This window comes from Puma concolor, chromosome B1 (genome assembly GCF_028749965.1).
Source record: "Puma concolor isolate L17-30 chromosome B1, mPumCon1.1.hap2, whole genome shotgun sequence".
Taxonomy (NCBI): Eukaryota; Metazoa; Chordata; class Mammalia; order Carnivora; family Felidae; genus Puma; species Puma concolor.
In genome coordinates this window covers 202892460-202917182 of record NC_141670.1, presented here as the reverse complement: position 1 = coordinate 202917182, position 24723 = coordinate 202892460, and the positions used below count along the sequence as shown (strand labels likewise).

At 54.7% G+C, this 24723-nt stretch overlaps 1 protein-coding gene across 1 annotated transcript; it reads right to left on the bottom strand.

The window, feature by feature from the left end:
- Positions 1-202: 202 nt before the first annotated feature.
- Positions 203-24362, bottom strand: LOC147582129 (uncharacterized). Its single transcript, XM_086702987.1, is given in 15 exon segments — positions 203-1049; positions 3940-4037; positions 4948-5025; positions 5028-5150; positions 6608-6666; positions 7039-7223; positions 9924-10021; positions 10475-10599; positions 12983-13309; positions 14156-14235; positions 18500-18573; positions 18576-18620; positions 18623-18652; positions 22195-22364; positions 24355-24362. Coding segments are annotated over 15 exon segments (1701 nt in total). The 3' UTR covers positions 203-848.
- Between the last annotated feature and the right edge of the window lie 361 nt (positions 24363-24723).

Genomic DNA, 24723 nt, shown 5'->3' with positions numbered 1-24723 from the left:
CTACTTCCCAAAGGGTCCCCCACTGTCAAGACCCGGGAGCGGTCAGGGACCTGCAGCAAGGTCACGGCCAGCCAGGGTCCCCAAGAGTTCCAGTTGTTAATTTTTAACATCACCCCGTTTGCGGATGTATAGAAAAACACCTGGAAGGAAGTGCACAAAGATGCTGACAGTAACTTCCGGGCAGTGGGGGGGGGGGGGGGGCGGGACTTCCTGGGGAAAGAGTGAAGGGGAGTGTTCGTGTCTTATATTCCCACAAATGGTCGTTTAACTGTTTCGCGGTGAAATGGTCTTCGTGAATTTTTTCTTTGAAGAAAAAGGTTCTGCGCTGCGTAAGTTCCCGCATGGGGACACAACCATTTACTTGCTATGTTCCCTCCCTCGCCTGTGTTTCCAAACCTCCCTGCCTGGTGTGCCTATGACCCTTTCTCTGCCTGAGTGGCTTGCAATGGCCCAGCTGAAGGGCCCCTCCCTCCGTCAGGCCCTTTGAGAAGCCCTCCCCCCGTAGATAAGGAGTCGCAACCCACCTGAGTACCCATGACCTCTGTCCACGGAGGGCAGCCCCCCCGGGACACTGCACCCCAACAAGCGAGGAACCGAGGGTCCGCCTTCCTGACTACAACTTGAGGCCAGGGGCTGTTGGTCTCTTCCTCCCCGAGGTGCCCAGCTCAGGGCCTGGATTTGAGATAATCACTGCCATGTCCATTTTCCACACCCCCAGCACCCGGCAGAGCCAGGGTGCCCTGGCCACGTGGTGGGAAAGTGCACTGCATGAAGAAATGAGGGAATGCAGGTGTGCATAAGCAAGTGACCAGGAATCTGCCCCCCCCCCCCCGCCTCCAGCCTTGGTTTTACTGACCAGTGAGGACCCAGAGGGGTGCCTGTGGCACGAGGAGGGGGGAGGGACTGCCTGAGACAGGAGGCTCACCCGTGTCTGTCACCTGTAGGCTGGAGGGGGACCGCATCAGCACCACGTTCAGGTTCTCAATCTCCTTCTCCGGGAGGACCCCGAAGGTCTTCATGCCTGCCAGCTCCACCTCCGGCCTCTGCTGCTGGCTCTGAAAGGGGTACCTAGGGGTTCAGGGCTGCTAACCCTCAGGGGGGAGCGAGATATGCCAGCGCCTGAACCAGCGAGTGCGCGCACGAGCACAGAGACAAAAAAGTGAATAAGTAAATAAACACGCGTATAAACAAGTAAGAAAGTAAATAAGAAAACGAGCCAGTAAATGAATAATTAAGTACACATATAAGTAAATTTACAAGCAAATAGGCTGTAGCATCTGGGGGTTCAGTTGGTTAAGCGCTGACTCTTGATTGCGGCTCAGGTCATGGTCTCACGGTGGTGGGATCGAGCTCCGAGTTGGGCTCCGCTCTGAGCGTGGAGTCTGCTTAAGATTCCCTCCCTCCCCCAACTCCCTCTCTCCCCCCACCCCCACTGCTCTCCCCCAGTTGCACGTGCACTCTCTCTCTCAAAAAAATTAAAGTAAATAGGTAAATAGATAAACAAAAAAATTAAATAGGTAAATAAACAAAATAAACAAAATAAATTAAAGAAATAAAATACTTCAGTACAAAACAAGTAAATGAATAAACAATTAACCAAGGAAGGTCTTGCTCCTGTAAGGCACACGCACGACCCTCGAACGTCCCAGAACCCTCCTCCCCACTCCCGGAAGCAGGACAGTCGCCCACAGACACAGCCCCCACCTATGAAAATCCTTCTACTCCCGCCCCCGGGCCCATCATGCCTCTCTGTATCTCATTTACTAGGCTGGGGAGGCACCGTTCCCAGGGGTCAGGGCCCGCCTGGTCCCGCAGCCAGGGAGCGGGGCCCAGATGCACAGCGCGGCCTGACTTCTGAAGCTGCTGTTTTCAGGCTCCCAGCCTCACGGCCACACAACAGGAGTCAAGCCCGGGTCAGGGAAGACGTGCGGCAGCTTCAGGGCAAGGGCTGTGTGGGCAGGGGGTGGGCTCCCGCCCACGGAGATGGGGTGTCTGTATGCCAGGGCCTCTGATGTCCCAACATCCCTGGCGTGGGGGCACGGCTGTCTTCCTCTGAAGATGCACTGGGATCTCAGTGAGCCGCCTTGTTCACAAGGTCACGCCCAGCAAGAGGCAAGCCCCAACCCCATGGCACACACCCTCCTTGCCACCCAGGCTGCTGACTGAGGGCCCCGACTGGGCTGTTTTCCAAGGAGCCTCATCAACTGAGCCATGGCGTGGTGGCCTTGGATAGCTGGCTGTCTTCTTTCCTGTTGTTGTTGTTATTGTTTCTAAATAGGCTCCATGCCCAACGTGGGGCTTGAACTCATGACCTTGAGATTAAGAGTTGCACGCTCTACCAACTGAGCCGGCCAGGCAGCCCTGTTATTTTTTTTTAGACATTCACTGTTCTTCGGGCGGGATTAACAAGCTACCACTACGCTATACTCAAGGAGCCAGGAGTTGCAACAAAACTTTGGGGAGCACGAAAGTCAGGGGCGAAGAGCCGGCTGGAGGGAGTGGAGGGGACAGTCCCCAGAGGGTGATGCTGTGATCGTGACACCGCTGGGAGCCAGGCACCCTTCCCGGTACCACGCTAGGAGCCCCACGTGGATTCGGGCATTTCATGGCTCATGACGACCCCACGGGGCAGACCCACTGTCACCGCCAGCTGACTCATGAAAGACCAATGACCAGGGGAGGAAGCCATGGCACACGGCTGCTCAGGGAAGAGCCCGATTTGATCCGCTAGAGCCTGTGCTCTGGAGCCACGGCAGACTTGCCTAAGTCCGTGCTTGCAAAGGAAGCATATGGCTTGTAGGCATCCCTCTGGAGGGAGCCGCTGAGGTTGAGCACAGAGCTGGACACTGGACACAATGTTCGGTGCCGTGTTATGTATGATACGACACCTGTGTGTGACCCAGGTGCCCAAGAATCGGGAAACGGGGACTCGGTTACGGTCCATCCGCCTGATGGAACATCACAGTCGGGAGACACAATTCGTAACAACAAAGGAGACACGCAAATGCTTACCACGTCATGAAAAGGAAACCACAGGAGTCAAAACTGTGGCTTTTCACCCCAATCTTTTCTTTCTGTTGGCCTGTCTGTTTCTCTCTGTCTCCCTCCGTCCCTCTTATTTAGATATATAGATCCATGACAACAGATAATACACAAATGGATTTACCTACACGAACAGATTCAGATACTCCTAGAAAACAGACTAGAATTTGCTACGCTGAAATGCTAAGGATGCTTCCCTCACGACGGGATTTAAATCTTCGTCGCGCACGCTTCTGAAATTTCAAAATTTTCTTCCATGAATATAAGTTAATTTTATAATCAGAAAAAATTAACACATTTACACTTGTGACTTTGTGCGTGGTTTCGCCTCATTTTCTTCTCTTGCTGTCTTTAAAATAGATGCCACCCATCGATGCAGAAATGTATAGATACTTGCTGACGGAAAAGTATTTGTCGGCTACCATCGGGCGACTCTTCTCGGGGTGTGTGGTCCAGGCCACTGGTCACCTAACAGATGGGGGGGGGCTCTTGTCACACCCCAAGCCGTAGTCATGAGGGGCTGGGGACAGCCTGGGGGCCACCACGAGGGAGGTACAGCTGCCACGGTGAGGAGTAACGGGCCAAACGCCACATGGCAACGTGGCTGAACACGGAACGTTGAGTGGAGTAAGCGGGTGGCACAGGAAGGCTCCTGGCACAATTTCTGTACATCAGTAACAGATAGAACGCTGCATTTTTTAAGGACACGTAGCAAGGATGCCCCAGCGTGGATGGTGCGGAGGAGAGACACTGGGGTTTGTGACGTTTGTGGCGCCTTGTCTCAAGTAGACCGTGCGGTCTTCATCCCTTATTTCCCGACACCACGGAGGCCGTGCGCTGAGCCGTGGGCCACGGAGCCGGGATGGGGGTGCTCCCCCTGCCCCCCGTGGGCACCACCTTACTGGGAAACTCTACCAGCTCCCTCTGCGGGGCCTCCCGCTCCACTCGGACTCTTTCTAGAGTCTTCCTCGGCTCTCTGAGCTCAAATTCTTTGACGGGGAGGGAAGGTCAGAGAAGACCACCTCTTTCTGCTCTTTTCCACCAAAAACCTCCCCTCCTCTTTGAACGGCACCCCACCCAGGCCACGGCTGAGACCCTAGTATGCTCAGGTCACCCTCAAAATCCTTCCTGATAGAGTGCTTGCTTTCCCCGATAATATGAAGGACGTCTGTCCATTGGGGAAAACGTGCAGACACAGAAAGGAATGAAGAAAAACACAGTATCCTCTTCTTGTCTGTCAGCCATAACCACCATCCACACTGGCGTGGATTTTCACATGCGTAATTTCACATAGTTGGAAGAAGACAGGTCTTAGAACCCAACGGCCTGCGTTTAAATTTCAGCTCAGCCATTTCCCAGCTGTGCAACCACAGGCCAGTCACCTAACCTCTCTGTGCTGCACTTTCCTTAGTTTGTAAGAGAGGGGTACCGTTGCCAACCGCTCAGTACTTTTATGAGAATTAAAAGAGGTAATCTGCCTAAAGTTCTTAGACGTGTGCCCAGCTCAGTGGACGTTCTGCGTTATTTCCCATCCGATTTTTATTTTTACTTACTGTTTATTCTCCTAGATGGCATTTTTTTTTTTTGTTCCACTTACTATTATAAACCACGGGGCACCTGGGCGGCTCAGTCGGTTGAGCCTCTGACTTTGGCTCAGGTCATGATCTCGCGGCTTGTGGGCTCAAGCCTCGTGTCGGGCCCTGTGCTGACACCTCAGAGCCTGAAGCCTGCTTCCGATTCTGTGTCTCATCTCTCTCTGCCCCTCCCCTGCTTGCACTCTGTCTCTCTCTCTCAAAAATAAATATTAGAAAAATATTATATACTATTACGCAGGTTACTCTGACTAGGGTTACAAAGCCCTCGACCACCAAAGTTACCAGGGAAGTGCTGAACTTGACTACTTACTTTTCAGAAGTTTAAAGGCAAACTCTTGCCAGAAACACAAGTCAAGGGAAGTACAGCGCTTCTCCGGAATCAGGCCCCGAGCGGAAGTGGATCAAGGTACTCGGCTTCCTCCTCTGAATCCCCTTTGTTCAAATTCTGACCTTCCTCTTTCTCCGGTGGTTCTGGATGCTGTAAGTACCGGGTGGAATCTTTTTTGAATTTCCCTGGAAAACAAAGAGGTCCCATGGCGAGGGGCAGCCCCACGAGCGGACCTGAGCAGCACCTCTGGGCCTGGCCCCCCGTCCAGATGTGAGCAAGCGGGTCCCTGCTCGGGGTCTCCGTGCGGACGGACAAATAGACAGGCTGCACGGGGGCCGAGGCCAGATGGGCAGCAGCAGGGGCGTCTCCTGGGGAGCGGTCCTTGGCTCAGGTCTAAGTCGCACACCACACAGTTTGCCCATTTCAAGTGTTCAATGCCGTGTTTTCGGTCTATTCCCAGAGTTGTGCCACCATCACCACGGGCGATTTTAGAACACGTTCACCACTGCGAAAAGAAACCTGGTGCCTTTAGCCACGCCCCTCCCCACCTGCTCTCCCCTCCCCCAGCCCCAGGCAAGCACTGATCAGCTTTCTGTCTCCATAGGTTTCCCTATTCTGGACATTTCGTATTCCTGGAACCATACAACAGGTGGCCCTTTGTGACCGGGTTTTCAATTTATCGTGTCGTCAAGGTTCAGCCACCCCCGGTGCCACTAGGGCGACCGGTGAGCTCGGCTGGAGCGGGTGGGCAGCGCCCTGCCTCCCGCCGCCCACGGCACCTGCAGCCCCCGCCCTGGGACCCCTTTCACGGGCACCCACTCATCTGGTGATGGACGTTCGGGTTGTACCCACTTTAGGGCTGTCGTGAATAATGCCGTTGTATACTGTCACAGTGTCATGTGGATGTTATCTTTCAGTGGCCTTGGATGAACACACCCAGGAGCGAATCTGCTTGGTCATTTGGTGACTCGGCAGCTTTACCTTTAAGGAACCGTGAGGCCGTTGTCCAAAGTGGCCGCACAGCTACACATTCCCACCAGCAGCGAATACGGGCTTGTGCACAGGAGCGAGGCCGGCCCACGGGCTGGGGAAGGCCCTTCTGGGACCAGGGAGCTCCAGGGGACACACACAGGCATCACAGGGCAGGGGCTGTGGGTGCCGGGGGCAGTGGGAGGCAGGGCCCTGCTGACCCACTCCAGCCAAGCTCACCGTGGCACTAGAAGCATCCAGGGTGTGCTGGCATCTGTATCAGCCCCATAAGGCCCGAGGTCACTGTTCCCTCGTGCCTTGGAGGAAACACAGGCCATGGTGGAGACTTGCCCAGGGCATTCAAGGAGGTAAGGGGCGGAGCAGGGATTCAGGCTCAGGCCCTAGGCGGCGACAGGGACAGTTCTGTCCACCTAAGGAGCCATCGGGACGGAGAAGCCTGGGGGACATTCCATGGAAGGCTGACATCAAGTATGAAAAAGCTGGGTCCGCCTCTGGGGACAGAAGGCACCTCCGTGCTCGCTCGGGAGTGGGGGGTGGTTCTAACGGGCGTGGGGCTTCTTTTTGAGGCGATGAAAACGAGCTAAACTTAAGTGCAGTCATGGTTGCACGTATCCGAATATTTGAAGAACCGCTTTCAGTGGGTGGACCTTACGGTGTTTGAACTCCACCTGCACGGCGCTGTCTGAAGTCAGAGCTCTGGGGCCTTGCCCCCTGTGAGTGGAAGCGGGGACTGGGGACAGGAGAGCTGAGGTTCTTTCGGGGAGGAGACGGCAGAGGCAGGCGATCCCGGGGGCTCACTCCCCCTAGGGGGACCCCGGAGCCACAAGAGCCGGGTGAGGCCTGGGCCCTGAAGATAAGTGGGGCCCCACCCCCACCCCTCCCGCCACAGTCAGGACCAAGCCTCTGTCGGCGACGCCCGAAGCCCTGCTTCCCAGCAAAAGTGCAGCCACACGAGCAGAAACGAAGAGCTCTCACGAGCCCGACCGTTGACATAAAGTTTGCAGGCGGTTTAGAGGAAAGAGGCACAAGGCGTGCCCATGTCGGGTCCCTTCTGGAAACTGCAAAGGCCTCAGAGAGTCGCACCGGGTCACAGCCACACGCATCTGTGACTCCACGGTCCCCTGGCACGCGATGTTACAGGTTGCGAAACGAGCCTTAATCCTCTCCAGCGGGTAATTTACACAGTGCAACTCCAGGCATCGGCGCGCACAGGTTACGCTCGACTGCAGGGAACGGGATGCCTTTTTATCCTCATTGCCATCACTCACCTTAAACAAGACAGGAGTGAGTGTAGTTTATTGCCTTTAAACCCCGGCCTTAACACGGGGCCGCTGTACATCCGTGCGTGTCTTCATGCCGTGTTTACGGAGCGTCTACTCGGGGCCAGAGATGCGTCCTGCCGACCGACACCCGCCTTCCCTCCGGGAGGGCAGACCAAGGCACGTGTGCCCATGTGTCTTGCCAGGTGGTGGTGACAGCGATAGGGGATGATAATCGCACAGCAAAGTGGTGATCATGTATGGGAATCTCAGGAGCCCCAAGGAAGCCCCCACCCAAGTCAGGGACCAGGGCAGACGTCATGAAGGAGGGGGCAACGTGGCCGTGCCAGGCCTGCCCAAGGCACCGATGTAGGTCCTCGAAGAGCCCTGAGCGGTGGGCAGTTTCATCCTTCCTTTACAGATGAGGCAGTGGAAGCACAGAGAGGTTAAGCAACTGGCCCCGGGCCGCTCAGCAAGCAGAGAAGGGGCTTAAGTCAGACCCAGTTCTGCCTTAACGACGTTAAAGAAGCGTGGAAAACAAGAAACAACTGTCACCCCCCACGACAGAGCTTGACTGAGCCGTTTCATTCGTAGAGGATCTTTTCCAGCCCCAGAGCACACCTGTAATGCCATATAGCTGAGATCATCCCGGGGCCTCTCTGTTCTGTGGGCCTCATTTCACTGCAATGCAAGGCTTCTTAGTGCAACACCGTTGTATTGATCCACACACTTCCGTCTTCTTGGGCCAGAGCTCTGTGTCGTTCTTTCTGGGTTCCTAGCACCTGGTTCAGTGCCTGGGAAGGGCTAGGAGCTCAAGCGGTATTTGTTGAACAAATTCATCTATGCATGCCTGCGTTCACCCAGCAAATACACATGCAGGGCCTACTACGCATGCCCGGCCTGGTTGTAGGCCCGGGAGGCGTGCAGTGAATAAAAGGTAAGCATCCCCTAACACGAGGGGCTTCTCTGCTGGAGGGAGACGGCAAAAAACCTAGACGGGCAAACGAAAGAGGCTTCTAGAAGAAGACAGACTGATGGACAGACACGAGGCAGGGGAGGCCGGGAGGGGCGGGAGGTGTGCAGCTGTAGACAGAGCGACCGGGGCCCGTCTTCCAGAAGTTACCATCTGAGCAAGAGCTGGGTGAAGGGAGGGCACAAGCCCACAGAGACGTGGCCACAGGGGCTGCAGGCAGGGAGAACGCGGAATCCAGGCCCTGAGCTTAGTGAAGAGGCAAATCACACAGGGAAGGAAACCATCAGGAAAGCAAAGAGACAACCTGCTGAATGGGAGAAGATATTTGTAAATGACGCATCTGATAAGCAGCTAAGATCCAAAATATGTAAAGAACTTATACAGCTCAGCACCAAAAACAAACAAACAAACACAAAAAAACCCCAACAACAACAAAAACGAACAACCCCATTCAAAAATGGGCAGTGGGGCGCCTGGGTGGCTCGGTCGGTTGAGCATCCAACTCTTGGTTTCAGCTCGGGTCATGATCTCACGGTTCGTGGGTTCGAGCCCCACGTCGGGCTCTGCGCTGACAGTGCTTGGGATTCTCTCCCTCTCTGCCCCTCCCCCATCCACCTACACTCTCAAAATAAATAAATATTTATTAAAAAAACAACCCAAATTGGAGCGGGGTTTGGGGCACACCAGCTTTTTGTGCGATGACCGTTGCCAACGACCACGATTAGAAGGGTCACAGGGCTCCCGCGTGACCGAAGGGTTAAGCAGGACGAGGTGTTCTCCACTAGGTCTGACAAAAGGCACGTTTAGGAAGAAAAGCATGGGCAGAAGATGACAGCTGCTCTCAGTGGACCCTCGGCCAGGGGTCTCAGGGCACAGTTTTCTTAGCTCTGACGTTCGCAGTGAGGACCGGAGACCCCACTCTGCTCGCCTGGGGTGACTGCGTCCCCTGCACGTGGGACCGGCGGTTTTCAGATTGATTGGTTTTGAGCTGCAGGTGCTTGGTGAAAGGCAAACGTGAGGTGGAAACCTAGCAAGGATAATGTGCCAGAGGGGAGACGCCTGTGGACCCGTGTGGTGTCTCTGCTTGTTTTTTGCAAATAAAGTTTTATTGGCACACAGCCACGCCCACTTGTTTACACGTGGCCTACGGCGGCTGTCCTGCTGCAACCCCAGAGTGGCCCCGAAGCCTCAGGCGTGAACGTCTAGTCCTTTACAGAAGTTTCTAGTCCCCACTCTGGACGAGGCTGGGGTGGCTGCCCGAGCGCCGGCGCGAAAGGACAGAGGTAGCAAGTGTGAATCTTTGCCGAACTCCTGCCACGTGCCAGGCACCGAGCACCAAGCTCCCTGCGATTTGGTGCAGCCAGATCTGCACCACGCCCTGCACGGAAGGCCCGAGTACAGTCCCCTTTTCATATGAGGAAACCGAGGCACACAGTGCTGGCGTGACTTGTGCCAAGTCACAGAGCCAGCACAGGGCGGAGCGGGGATTTGAACCCAGGCCTTTGGACTCCTGAGCCCACAGCCTGACCGCTGTGCACAGAGCTCTCAGCCCAGGCCCAGGTGGGAGTGAGACGCAGCAGGGTGGGGGGACCGGTGAGCTCTGCTGGCAAGCCCTGGGGACACCGGGCAACCCCGAGCAGGAAACAGCCCTCGACACGGGCACTGGGTGGACCCCAAAGCCACTGACAAGGAGCCCACCTCCCTGGACCCGAGCAGTCACCTGTGTGGCCACGGACTGGCTCCCGGACCCCTGCTGGTGAGGATTCCCAGCACCGCCCTGTGGGCGTGTGCCCCGAGGAGGACACGGGTGCCACGGTGGCCAGTGACAGGACTTCTGAAGAGGAGGAAAAGGTGATGAATGGACAGCGCCCTCCACAGTCAAGGCGTGGTGAGTAGACGCTCAATAAACGCAGCTCCCGTCTCTTCCTTGGGCTGGGACCCCCAGGGCGGACTCCGAGGCAAGGCTTTCAGTGTGAAAGGGTTTTTTGGGGTGGCGATGCCGGGAAACATTGGTGGGGGAGTGGGGAGGTGAGTCAAGTAGGGGAAGAAAGCCAGGACAGGGTATCTTGCTGAGTAGCGGCCAGCATAGTCCATCTACTGGATACAGGGTCAGTATCCCAACGATACAAGGAGGTGGCCTTTACGGTGAAGGTGACTGGCGTGAACATTCACTGAGGCCGAGGCTCATACCAACCAGCTTTCCAAACACGCCTCCTGCCGTTAAACATCCCAGAGTCTCAGGCCCCACAGGGAGAGTTCCAGCGCCCCCTGGCCGGGCCCCACTCACCACACAGGGCCTGTGCCTCGTGCGCCGTTTGCCTCCCTGGGAAGGCTCGGGAAGCCTGGAAGCGCTGGGAGGCCTGAAGCTCCGGGATGTAGCGCTGCTTGTCCTCATCTGCCCCATAAACATACCTCTGGAGAGAAGAGCACAGTGGCTCTCGGATTGTCCTGATCTGGGTGGGTGTGTTGGGGGGGGGGTGGGGGCGGTCCTGTTGTCCAACTTGCCTTGGGTTCTCTAGGATGGTCCCGAGAAGCTACTACCCAGCTTTTGCTTGCACACCCCTGGGGACGGGGACCTCACTACCTACCAGCAAGTTCATTCCCTGTTTGAATGATGCTGACACTACAGAAGGTTTTTCTGCCAATAAACTGGAACCTGCCTCCCTGAGGCTTTCACTACTCTGTCGCATGTGATCGGATGATTGCAGAGGAGGTAGCACTACCAGCCACACTTCTGTTCAATGATCACTCATGCAGAATCAGTGCTTTACCCTGTGCAGGGTGCTGGGCTGGGTACTGGTGAGAAAGAGAGAAGTGAGACCCAGCCCCAGGCTGCCCCATCGGGTACTGTTTTCCCTCCGTCGATAACACCCGCCTCACTTTTCCTCCTCTGGCCAAATCTTACTTATCCTACAAGATCCCTCGCAGGGAATTTATTTACCTCCTTGAGAATCTTTTTCTGATGCCCTCAGGCTGGCTCGGGCACTACCACACTCACTCAGGTACCTCCTGGAGTTGGCCAGACCCTTGTCCCAGGCCACCCTCACTCTAGATTGTATGTGGTCCCTTCAGGGGCACCGACTCCCTTGACTGTGTGCTCCTGAACGCAGGGACTTGGCCTCATCTCCAGCCACAGAGGCTGACCCCAGGCTGGTGTAACCCAGGGACAACCGGGGGACAGGGTGGGCGGTGTGCATGGCAAAAGTTTGCCCTAAGAACACCCGTCAGGTCATTAATATTTACATTGGTTATTTACTTTAGGCACCTGGTAATTAGAAATAAATAATCATGTTATTAAGTTGAAAATAATTCAAAGCATTGATATGCTGGGCTGGTTCTTCTAACGTGTGGAGCTGACAGTTCCTTAGATGGCCTCTTTCCTCTGGCTTCTGGACCCTCTTTCTACCTGTCAGATGACACACAGCCTCAGTCCTATTCTTGCAGGGACCTGAGTCCCACCAAGGAGACTGCTGACGAGAGTGTAAGGCAGGGTTTTTAAAACTAGGCTTTGGAGGGGCTCCAAGCACGGCAGCTGGGGCAGGGAGAGGGTGAATGGTTTCTGAGATCATGAAACCAGCTCAGAGATTCCCTAAAACCTTGAATCAGAGGCTCTGCCCCTCGCTGTCCCACAGGAAATGCCCTGGGCTTTGCCATCACCATGCTGGTTTGCACAGAAAATTGTAATTTTGTCTCAGCCCCTCAGACTGGAATGTTAGGGGTTTAAGTCATTGTAACAGGTGGGGACCAACCCTAACCACCCTCACGAAACTGTAACCATAGCAGCTTTGCTTTGATCCGTTTGTCACGTTAGCATGTATGTGGTGGGGACACTTCTTGCCCACTGCTGATGTTTCCTTCTGTACAGAGGGAGCTCCGTTAGCTTAACTGTCCTGGCGCCTCCTCCACCAGTGGGAAGAGTGGCTTATCTGAGTGGTAAGTTGGAGCCAGCATCAGAGATTCTCAGTAGGGTCCCTCCTTCTGTCCCCTCCTCTGGGATCCACTGGCTGGCAGAGAGCAAGGGTTTTTGTCTGTTCTTGGCCACACAGTCTGGGGCCTGCCCCTTCCAGGACGGCCAGGAATTGTCCAGTTGTCTGGCCCCTGGATCTATTTCCCAAATGGTTGCAAAGCTGGGTTGTAAGAAGAGGGCTGACGGTGATCCCCCCTCCCCCAAATAAGGACTCTCTGTAATAGTTCAGTTGAACCAAGCGTTTTCTGTGGCCGAGACAAGTTGAACGTTCAGAGGTTTAAAGAAGTTCATCTCGGGGTCTTTGTATTTGACCCGAAGAAATGACACTCTGGAGGCAGGGGGCCTGTTCTGGGAAAAGTATGGGCTTTTGGGTCAGACACACTTAGAAGGGGTTTGGGAGGGCTTCCCGGAGGAGGTGACGTTGGCACAGGCATGACTTGATCAGTGTGGCAAGTACGGAGGGGCATCAGAAGTTGACAGTGGACACATGTGCCGTGCTAAAAGGGCTTTGGCCGTACCCCACATGTTGGTGTTTCCTCCGCCGTTACCCCCAGAACATACTTACGTGGGAGGTTACAGATGCTCTGTGGAAAAGGGGTTCCATGCAGAATTAGTTTGAGAAATTCCTCACCCTGGCGCTGAGACTCGGAGACTCTCATGCCCCCAGAAGGGTTTCCTCTGTCTCTCCCTCCACACCTCCTTCCAAGAGAGCATGGGCCTCGAGCCGAACAGAATTCTATATTAAACGCTCCTAAAACATTCTGCAGAGCTGAGAACCTAGTTCGTGTGATTTACTACGGAACTTCCTAAACTTATTTGACAGCTTACGTTTTCATAGAGGAGCCACGCTGCTTAACCCCGTTTGGTAAGTGCTGGTTGCCAAAAACAGAGGAGAACCAGGGGTGGGGTGCAGGCGCCTCGTGTCCGCTCTCCAGAAGGTTCCCCGTGGCTCCAGTGTGAAAAGATGCTGGGGGTGGGGGACAGCCCTGATGGAGGCTGTTGATGGGGGCGGGGGCCGCTTCTCTCCTCATTCCGCGCAGGAAAGGACTTCCTTGCTTTTCCTCTCGAGACCGCTGAGTGCACTGAGCAGCCAACATGTTTGTGATTTCCGCACAGGGCAGATCCGGGTGCCGGGCCCTCAGCTGACTCCTCCCACTCATTTAGGATCGGAAGACACAGCTCCGAGCGACCGGCTGCAGGGGCCGGGGAGGGTCAGAGGGTCAGCTATTTCCACCTCCTGGTTTTTTACAAAAATAAGTAGTCATGGGTTCGCCCATGTTTTCAATCTCACCAGGGAGTGGAGGTTAATTCAGGAGGGAAAATACTCAAATGGCTGATTTACCCAGAGACTCATGAAAGACGCTAGTCGAGGAGGCTCCCCGAGGCAGGGGCATGAGGTGCACCAAGAGTGGGAGGCAAGTCTGAGCCTCGGTTTCCCCCTCTGTGTGATGGTCGTGCACAATGTTCCTGTCCGCAGGGTTACAGGAGACGGAGAAGAAGGCCTTCACCCTGAGAAACACAGGGACCCTGCGGATAAACGGCAAAGAGCACCAGCTTCCGGAACAGCAAGGTGACCTGCAGGGCAGTGGGAACGGACTGTCACGGGGCCTCTTTTCTGCAGCCCAAGATGCCAGGGGACGAGGGACAGGTTTCATGGCACCGGGAGGGGCGTCTTGAGCCTCAGTGGAGGTTAACTAGCTCACCGCAAAGCACCCACATCCGCGAGCCCAGAAGGGAAGCCAGACCTGCTGTCCCCAGAGCCACTGCCTTCTGGTCTGTGACCCACACCCAGCTTCCGTTCTCTCCTTTGAGCATCGTCAGAACCTTAGTAAGGCTTAAGAACTATACCACCCACACTCACCCCCTGTGGTGTTAGGTCTCCTGACGGACAGCAGATAAAGGTGGAGATGGGGTCATGGCCACGCCCTGCACACAGCACAGGCCACATGGTGAGCCGGGAATGTGCCTTCACACCCCGTCAGGCAGTCCGCCCCCTCTTACCCTGTCGTAGGAGTGTGGGGAGCAGAAACATCCCTCGGGGGCTTCTGTTTCTTGCCTTCGGGCCCACCCCCTTTCCTTCTCTGAAGCAGAAATAGCAGAGAAGAAAACCTCAAGACTGTCAACAATGACTTATCGTATTCGCATCACAGTTTACAACAATAATGACAGGACACCGAAGTGTCCTCCCTGTCCGCGTGGCTTCTAAACTCTGCAGAGTAGCAGTGACCATCCCCTGAACGTGAGGGAACCCAGGCACAGAGATGCAACCACTGCCCCAGTGCTCCCCAGCAGGTGCGGGAGCCGGGACGTTCCCTCTCGTCCAAGCTGCGTAATGCTCGTCGGGTGTGATCAAGAAAGCAACCCACGGAGGGATGGGGCCAAACCTCTGCACTGGGGGCAGGGGGCAGGGGGCGGGGCAGAGGGTTAACATCTACGCTTGACTGAAGCAGCCTGGCCTTATATCTCAGCTCTGCCACTCACCTCCTCTGTGGCCATAGGCAAGTTGGTAACGTCCCCGTGCCTCAGTTTCCCCACTTGTAAAATGGAGATCATGATGATAGTCCTTACCTGTGGGCTGCAGTGAGGCTGCAATGAGGATGAAATGTATTAATATTCATGTTGTTCTTAAAACAGGGCCAGGCGCCCAGTAGTGCTGAGTGCCAGCCGTGATGACTGAACGCAGAACTCTCCCCCACTGAAGCCAGATCTTGGGAGGGGAATCCAAGCTGTAGACCCCCTGTCCCGTTCATTGCTTTCCTTGGTTCCATCGACAGCACCTGAGCCCTTGCTACCATCAGGGCCCTGTGCCATGCTCGGAGTCTAGATGGCTAACAGGACACAGGCCCTGCCCTCAAGCAGCTCACAGTCCAATGGTGGAGGCTGTGTTGTATAGAAATAATTGCAACGATTCATTACAAGGGGTAGAGGTTACCCAACGACAGCCTGGACATCCTTGCATTCAGGGCTCAGTGTCAGAGTTTCCTAAACCAAACACATGCATGTGCCCGGAACGGTGGAGAGGACTCAAAACGTGCCCTATATGATACACCTCTGTTCCAACTGTTCCAACTCTCCAGCTCAAAGCTTCCTCCCAGACACGTCCGTTTTGGCCTTCCCAGGGCCAGGGGATACAACGCTGGGCAGCGGCTCAGCAGGCTGCCTGGGCGATGATTTGGCAGTGCCCCAGCCAGGTCAGATGGGCTGAAGGACGGAGAAGGTCCCGGTAGCACTTGGCATCAGGGACTTAAGGAGCAGGAGGGCAGAGCTCAGGCCAGGAAGAGGCAGAGGGCCAGGGTGGCAAGCACATGTGGTAATGAGATGGTGTGCAGAACACCTAGCAAGGTGCCAGGCATGCCGTAGGCACATAATAATGACGCTCTCCCTCATCCCCCCCACGCATGGACTATGCTGCTGATAACCTAGAGTCTGCAAGTGAAGGACAATTCTTTCAGGACCCTGGAGAGCTCCCGGGGGCCCCAGGTCAGTTCTGATTCTGAGTAACGAACACAGAAAACCGGGGCTCACCAAGGGCTTCCGGAATGAGAGTCTCGCGTTGCCCGGTTACGGCAAATACTATCACCATCGCAGGCTGCGGGAAGACACTCAGGAAGATGATGTGACTGTCCACTGAGTGGCTGTGCCGAGCTGAGGGCCGGGAGCACACACGGGTTCGGTTAGAGCCTTACCTCCTGAGGGAGCCCTGCAGCACAGAGGGGAAGTCATTTGTTTCAAATTAGAGGAAATACTGCCATGTATTTTATCGCGCTTCTCTCAAATTAAGTGCACGTATTTATGATTTTGCCACCATCCTTGGCCCTTTGTTTCAGTTTCTTTATTAAAAGAAACTCTTTCCTGGCTGTCTTCTTAGCTTGCCCGGAAACTATCATCACAGAGACAGCGGTACTTGGGCGATGTTTCTCTGAAGCCTTTTGCCCTCACTCAGTTTCTCACGCAGGATTTGTACTTAGTCGACTCTGCCCTAAACAGAGCCACATACACAGTGAGCTGGTCATTAGCACAGGGTGTTACTGCGCGGAGAACATTCCCACACATTTGAGCACATCCACTAACAAGGAGAACACGGTGAGCGAGACAAGAGTGATGAAAACAGCGTGGCCAGCAGCGAAGCAGAAAGTCCACTCTCAGCAGAGGAGAGAGTTGATTTTGCATTTTGATTGGCGAAATTCACGGAGGGGAAAAATCCTTTCCAATAGGATTCTGGACCAGCCCAGACCTTTCATATTCAAATTTCAGCAGGATATTTGGTTCTATAAACAGAACTTTTCTTTGACAAAGAAAACCCACTCGGGGTGTCAGCAAGGTGGCGTGGAAGGTACAAGGGGCCAGAGTGACAGGCGTGGTTCGCCCCCCCCCCCCCCCAGCTCTGACATGGACAGGATCCTACAAGGAGACTGAGCAAGCAGCAAAGAGAAAAGTCATGTCCTTCATGTGGGAACCAGACCACAGCTCGGATGATGCTTGTAACCGTGCTTTAGCAAAGGGCTCTTGGCTCCTGTGAGTTATACAGTTGATTCCCCAGCAAAGTCCGGGTCCTGGGTATTTGCACGAGAGCAGTCAGGGGCTTTGTTAAGGGCATGCGGCACCCCTCCCCCCGCTGCGTCTGAACAGTGAGGATGTTTGTTTCAAGACGGTACCTGCGTCACACGGTTCCAGACAACCATGAGAAAAGTTAGACTGTTAAGGGCCGGGTCCCTGCATTTAGATACCACGGTCCTCTTAAAACTCTGGTACATTTACTTCTCAGATAAACCAATGCTGCAAAAGAAGTACTTTTCAATTTTTCTTAATGGGGGGCTGTTAGGCCCCCATGGAAACCCCCTTGCCTAATTTCTCGTCTCTACTTCAGCCAGCTTTGCAGACCAGATGCCTCAGGGACAGTCGGCGATTCTGTGCGGCCAAGGAGGGTGGTGGTCAGAGTACGGATTCAGGAGTAAGACAGCCCAGATTCGAGTCCCGGTGTCTCCACGGATGGCTGTGGAACCTCGAGCACGTGACCTACCCTCCCTGTGCCCCGGTGCCCTCCTCCAGGCACAGAGACGCCCGCTGTTCCCTCACTGGCTGTGACGGGCACTGAGCTGGGACGGGCGGCGTCCGGGGTCCAGGAAGCCCGTGGGGTGACTGTTACTGCTACTGAGGTCAGCCCTCTTGTGTTCCAGTCCTGCACCACCTTCTGTACCTGGTGCAGAAGTCCTAAGACCTTTCTGAGTGCGCCTCCGCCTGGCTTGTGACGGTCACATGGGGAAGATCTTCACGAGAAAGTGACACCATAATTGGGACTTAGCTGTGGCTTCAGAGGAACCAAGGCCTGAGTTAAGCTCCTGACACATCTCTCTGTGGCTGCGGTGGGCACTGTCATCGCCCCCGTAACCATTCTCTCCTTCTTCATTAGGAATTGAACCCTGATTCTTAGCTGGGCACGTGACCACCTGGAATAAATATGTTTCTCAGACTTCCTTGCAGCCAGATGGGGCCCTGTGACTAAGTTCTGGCTAATAAGGGCAGACCGAAATACGGCGTGCAACTTCTGGAGCATTCTCATAAAAGGAGGCGTCTTTTTCATCTCTTTCTTCCTCCTGCTGGATGGATGCAGACAGGAGGGCTGGTGCTCAAGCAGCCACCTTGGGCTGTGAGGCAACAAGCTAAGGAAAGTAGAGTGATGAGATGGAAGGACTTTGGGCCCCTGCTGGTTGTGATACCTCCATACCAGCCCCAAAACACCTACCTTCTTATGTCACTCACATGAGAAAGAAACCACTTGCTATACAGTCTAAATCACTATTACTTAGGGAGTTTTCTGTTATGTGAAGTTCAGCCTGATCCTGATGGATACAGAGGCTTACTGCTTTTATTTTTGTATTTCTAAGAAGATCTGGTCATCTCCCACCTGAACTATTACAATAACCAGGGACAAAGGAAAAACAAACTGTTGTGTAGCTATTATGGAACAGACCCTTTGGTAGGGGACAATTATTTCGCTTTCAGAATAGATCGGGCCATCTCCATGTGAGAACTGCTCGCCTCACCCCAGAATGTTCACCAGCGACCTCCAGTCTCCTGATGTGGCTAGGCTCAGGAGCCTGATTCCCACACTGCCATTTACTGTGTGACCCTGGGCAAGTTCCTTGACTTCTCTGTGCCTTAGTTCTATCCCCACTGAAAAGTGGGGATAAAAATATCAACCTCACAGGGTTGAGAGAGTTCAGAGACAATGCACAGGAGTTCCTGGACCAGAGGTCAGAACACAGAAAATGTTAAACATGCAGCTGTTAACAATGTTAGCACAGTACGTGAGCCCTCTGTGCCCGGCCTAGGTATTGCACTTGCCCTTGGCTCGTCTGTGTCCTGCTCCTTTGGGGCACCCTGGTTGGCCAGCATTATGTGCTGCATGGGCAGAGATGCAGGTCCCGGCAGTGGGTGCGGATCACGGAGCTCCCGGGGGGCAGCCACCTGTCTCATTTTGAGGTGGGAAAAGGGACTCTGCAGGTGCTGGAACAGGAGGAAATGGCCCCATAAGTTCAGAGGCACTGAAATCACTACCACCTCCTTGGGTCTGTCTGGGAACAGGCACTCTGTAAGGTGACATCTGCATTTTCAGATGCTCCCAAGTGACAGCAAACTCCTGAAACCTGAGTTGTGGCGGTCACTTTTCTGGGGCCCAGAAGGGTAACCGCACAGAGAAGGTTTCTATGCCTTGCATAGAAACGAGGCGGGACCCGGCGAGCTGGCACAATTTTTTAAACCATTTAACCATTTAAAAATTCTGTTTATAGGGGCGTCTGGGTGGCTCAGCCGGTTAAGCGTTCGACTTCGGCTCAGGTCACGATCTCGCGGTCCGTGAGTTCGAACCCCGCGTCGGGCTCTGGGCTGATGGCTCAGAGCCTGGAGCCCGTTTCAGATTCTGTGTCTCCCTCTCTCTCTGCCCCTCCCCTGCTCGTGCTCTGTCTCTCTCTGTCTCAAAAATAAATAAACGCTAAAAAAAATTAAAAAAAATAAAAATTGTGTTTATAAAACCAAATACCCAAATTTCCCCTTCTGCTGCAATTTGACACTTAGACTATTTAACCATTGTTAAAAATGGGGGCTCCGGACCCAGACCACCTGGGCTCAGACCCCCGCTCCCATGGATTAGCTTTACATCATCAGCAACACGCTTCACCCACAGGGACAGCGGTTTCCTCTGTGTATGTTGGGGCACAATTCACGGAGTGGTTGGAAGGCCTACTCGCACAACAGTACTGACTGGACGCCCGCTGTATGCCGGATGTGGCAGGTGTCAGGGCAGAGAACCCACAGGAATCCAGTTCTCCTGGGGTTGACATTCTGGGGGTGGGGATTAGACTGAAACTTGTAAAGTACAGTTCACGGCACTCAGTGGACTGTTGGTGAGTGCGACTGTCATTTTAGTGGCATTTTAAATTGGTGCATTTGCAGAAATCTATCCCTCGGGCATGTCGACGGTGGTCAGGTTATCCCCTGATCCCTGGTGAAGGAGACAGGATGGTAATGAGGATCCCATTTCACAGACGGGAGGGAGGTGGGAACGGGATGCTGCCTAGCTCAGGTCTAACAGGTGCACGCATGACCCTGCTTTCTCCTACCTACACGTGAATGCAGGCCTGTGTGTCACTGGGGAAATGAGGTCCAGGGGTGCCGAATGATGGCCCAGAAAAACACAGGTAGGAAGGCCAAGTGAAGTCTTGAACCCAGGTCTCCTGGCCGTCAGCCCAGTGGTCTGTCCTGCTCCCCCACCTGACCCAGCCGCAGTTCCTTATGCAGAGGGGAAGGTTACAACTCTCAAGGTATGTGCTCAAGTGCAACCCTATTAGTATCCTGTCTTAATCAACAAGCCATGATGCAGGAAACGCCCCCTGCCAAATTGTTCCAGGCCCCAGCTTGTCTGGGAGTGAGGACAGACAGGAAGGAATTGCTGAGTTGCCGCTCACTTCCTAGGAAGAGGAAACGTGGCAAATGGTGATGACCAAACCCAGAGTTCCAGGAGTTTCCTGGCCTGTCCCCATTTCTGTATCCACATGGCCAAGGCCTTGTAATCCATTCACTGTCTTGTTTTTGTTTTGTTTTGTTTTGTTTTAGATGGTGTTTTTGAGTCGCAGCTCATGGGTATGGCTCAGAACTCAAGGGGTACTCATGGGACAATGGTAAAAGCCAGAGCTAGCCTGCCCCTCTCATCCTGCAGCACCCACGTTCCTCCCTGGAGGCAACCACTGTTAGGCCCTTCACCTGACCTTCCAGAGCCAGTCTGTGCATTTACACACACTTCCGTCCCCTGCATGGTGGCAAAATGGTTGCACTGCACTTTATTCGCTTCTTTTGTCCACTATGCTTTAGAGCTCCCTCTGCTGGCCATTTAGAGCCACCACAGTTTTGGGAAAGCTGCACCCTGTTCGCGGTGTGGACGGGCCACTGTGCGTTTAGCAGCCCCTGGTAGCAGATGCAGGTTATTCCTGGTCTTTGCACGCATGGCGCGCCATGCGTGTGGTGGGCTCTCTAGGAATTGGGTTGTTGGGTCAAAGGGCATGGGGATTTGTGGTCCACATGGACCAGACAGACCCTGATGGGCACCATCCCTTCTGTGGTGCTGCACCCATTTCGCACCTACCAACAGCATCAGACTCACCCTCTTCACAGAGATCCCCGCCTCTGGGCCCGGAGATGACAGTCCCACCTCCCTCTCTGCTCACATCCTCTATGGCTCCCTTGACTTGGGCATGAAGTCCGGGTCCCCTGGCCTGTCACTTGAGGCTCCAGGAGGCTGGGCCTTCACGCTCCCACGGCCCCACATTCATCCAACGGATATAAACGACACTGAGAGGGAGAGTCGACGTGGATGACGATCAGACCCTTTAAGTGTATTATCCCGTTTAATCTTTGGCATAACTCATCACCATGGTGACATCCACAGGTAGAGAAAGATGTTCAGGCAGGCCCATGACCCTCCTGTATGTCCACAGCAGGGCAGGGGCAGAAGAGACCCTCCACTGTGGGCTGCCTCTCCTTCTACCTCCCCAACAAACAGAAATCCTCTCCCCTCCAGTACAGCCTGCCTTTAGACAGCCTCACCTTGCTGGGCCCAGCCCCGAATCTCCCCTGCCTCGGCCCCTCTCCAAAGGTCCAGCACAGCCAGCCGCAGACAGGACCCCATTTGGGAGTCAGCCAGCCCTCAGCTGATTCATTCGCTTAGGGGACAGACGTAAGTACCGGGGTCGGACGGAGTGCCAGGGCCCAGGCAGAGGCTGCAGAAACAGCGGTGGGTGACAGCTCAGCCTATGCGAGCTCTTGGTCAACACCAAGTCTTAGTTCCCTGGAGGGCAAAAACCATGGTGGTTGCTTTGCCCAGTACTCTCACCTTGATTATGGGAGATGGGAGCCTCGGGACAAAGACCTGAACCTCTCTCGCCTCCATTTTAACATCTGCGCGCTTGGCAACAAGCTCTAGCACCCACCGAACCGGGTTCCAATCGTGGTGACGCCCTTAACGACCCGCGGGGCCGAGATCGGGTTGCTGAACACCTTGGGTTTCTCACTGTGGAGATGGGACAATCCCCCGCCGCCCCCCGTCGGGGGCGCCTTGGGCGTACACCGGACAGGTGAGCACGGGTTCGCCGAGTCCAAGCTGGAGCCGGGCCGAGCGCCCCCAACGCAACTGCTCTCAAGACCAGGTCTCCCGCTGACCGCTCGCACCCGTCTGCCCCAAGCAGCGCCCGAGACCGTCCCCGGCCGCCCGGATTGCAGGCCAGTTCCGGAGCCGGGGCCGCACCCGCTTCGGCACCGGTGGCCGCGGACAGCGCCGGACCCTGGCGGCTGAGAACCCGCCTGCCCCCCGCGCCCGGGCACGCGCGTGGAGCGGACCGGGAGGGGCGCGGGCCGGGTCACGTGCCGGGGCCTGGGCCCGCGGGGCCGGACCGCACCGGAGCGCGCCCAGCCCCCCCCCGGGGAAGACCTCCGCACTCCCGGGCAGCGGGGCGCGCGCGACGGGGAGGGGCGCAAGTTCAGCCACTGACCCGCAGCCTGGCCGCTGTCCCGCCGCGGGTCGCCCGGGACGCGGCCCCGCGCCCGCAGCTCTGGCTCCGCCTCCCCCCCGGCCCCCGGCGTCCCGCCGCTCCGCCCCGCCGCTGCGGGTCCCCGGGGCGCGGGCTCTGTCAGCTGGGATCCGCTTCGCGCAGCCAGGGGCCTGGGCGGGCGAGCAGGGCGAGAGTCCCAGCCGCGCAGGGCGCCCCGGGCTCCGGGCTTTCCCGGCAGCCGCGGACTGGGCGGGGTCAGAAGGCGGGCGGGGGGCGGGGCGGCGGGCCGGGCGAGCCCCTCCCCTCTGCTTCGGACGGGGTCCCTCCGCCCGCACCGCAGTTATATACGCGCGCCCAGTTGGCGAGAAGGAGCCAATCAGCGACGGTCATCTTTGAATTCTGTCTTTCAATATCGCTAAATCGCGCAAGAATACAGACGCATCATCACTATGGCGAAAGTAGGACATTCAGAGCAACCCCTCTCCCGGAATCCCGCACCTCGAAGCCAACCACCTGTTAACCCATTGGTGCCTTAAGTAAACATTTTTTTTTCCAAAATATAATTTCAAAGATAATTCCAAACATATAAAGATAGCCACGAGCTCCGCCTCTCCTAATGGCAGCACAGCTCGATCGCGTATTCCCTTCTGGTTTGTGGCAGGTGACACGAAGGCGATCGGGGGCCGCACATACCCTCTGTGGGTAATTTTGAGGTTGCCTACGGGACGGCACAGCCTCTAGAGCCAGACGGTCTGTTCATCAGCCTACTTCTGCTGGGTAACCTCGGGCTGGTTCTCTCACCTCTCTGGGCCTGAATCTCTTCATCTGTTAAGGGGGGATAATAATAATGCATATTATTAGGCCCAGGTGTGGGATCAAAGAGTACTCCTAAAGTACATCAGAGGCACTCAATAAATACGTCTGTTCTTATTTCTGAGGCCTTCTGCACATATCAAGGGTGATAAACAATAATTGTGTGACAATATAATTTGGTCTTTTCCTACTCTGCAAAGCTCCCCACTCCATTCCCACGTTTCTGTTTTGTTTCGGTTTGTTTTTTTAACCAACCAAGGGCTTCAACAAAAAAATAAGTCAGGAAAACTCTCTGTTGCTCAGTTTCTTCCCTTACAGAATAGAGGTAGCATCAATAGCATCACACGAATGCCTGGGGATTAAATGAAATGTTGGAGGTGTGCATGTATAGGATTGCTGAGTACCATGCCGGGGTGTGTGATGTCACCAAAGGCATACAGCTGCTCTTATCACTGGTGCTGCCTCATGCTCACAGGGAAGCCCCAGGGCTGAGCCAACATGGGCTGGGACTCCCGGCAGGACAGGAGCCCAGAGATCTAGATGCCATCCCCTCTCTGCTCGGTGGAGGAAACAGCTTGCCTAAGTGAAGCTGCTTCTACCTCCCCACGCAGCCCCTCAATTCAGTCCAATTAAATGTAGCAAATACACAATGAGATCCCCTCCTTACGAAAATGAGTAAAACCTATTCCCCTAACATTAATCCTTGAGATTGGCCAGGCAAATTATGAAATAGAAGAACATGCCAGACGGAATTGAATCAGTGAGGTATTGAATCAGTGAGGAATTGAATCAGTGAGGTGTTGATAGAGGGATGACACATGCATGGGCAGGACAGAAGACAGAACCCAAATCAAATCCAGAATATGTATTAGGTTAATTCATGACCGACATAACAGTTCAATTCAATGAACAAGAATGAGTTATTAATTAATACTTCTGAGAACTGACCAGCCATCTAAAAAGGGAATAGAGTCCAATCTAACAACAAATACAAAAGGAAACTCCAGATGGACTAAAGACCTAAATGAGCCAAGAAAACAGTAGAAATCACACAAGGAGACTTTGGGATCCCCAAAGCGTGCTCGGACAGACCCACTCAACAGCAATACCTTCTCAGATGAAAATACTGAGATGCGGGACTATTCCCAGCATACTTAAAATGCCCTGCTGAATGTACGGGGAAATCCGGGGAAATACCCAAGGACCACGCCTCCCCATAAAAAGAGGACTAGCCAGCCCAAATCAGTGTGTGAACCCAGAAGTCTGGCCTCCACCGGGTACAACCACCCACAACAGGAGCTTCAAGTTCGAGGGTCTCATGCTGGTGCCACGGACCAATGAACAAACCTTCCCATATCGGCTGCCTCTCCTGGTAAAACCGAACGTGATGTAAATAAATAGTCTCTCCAGAGACCCTGTACCGAGAGGACTGCTCCCACATGTGTCTGAGGAGCAAATCTGCCCCGCCCAGGAGGTAAGAAAACTTACCCATCAAAAGAAATTGCAATAGTTACAGTTTAGTAGCGCCCCCTGGAGCCTAGAAGAGGTACATGCAAATGCCCTGGGGAGAAAAATCTCTTCCATCCAGGCCTATCACCTTGTGCCGTATATGAGCTCATAATAAACACGGAAAGTTCGGTGACCTGCTACTCCACACCTGTGAGGATGTCTAACCGTAAAAAGGCAGACCACCCCAAGTTTTGGCGAGGATGTGGG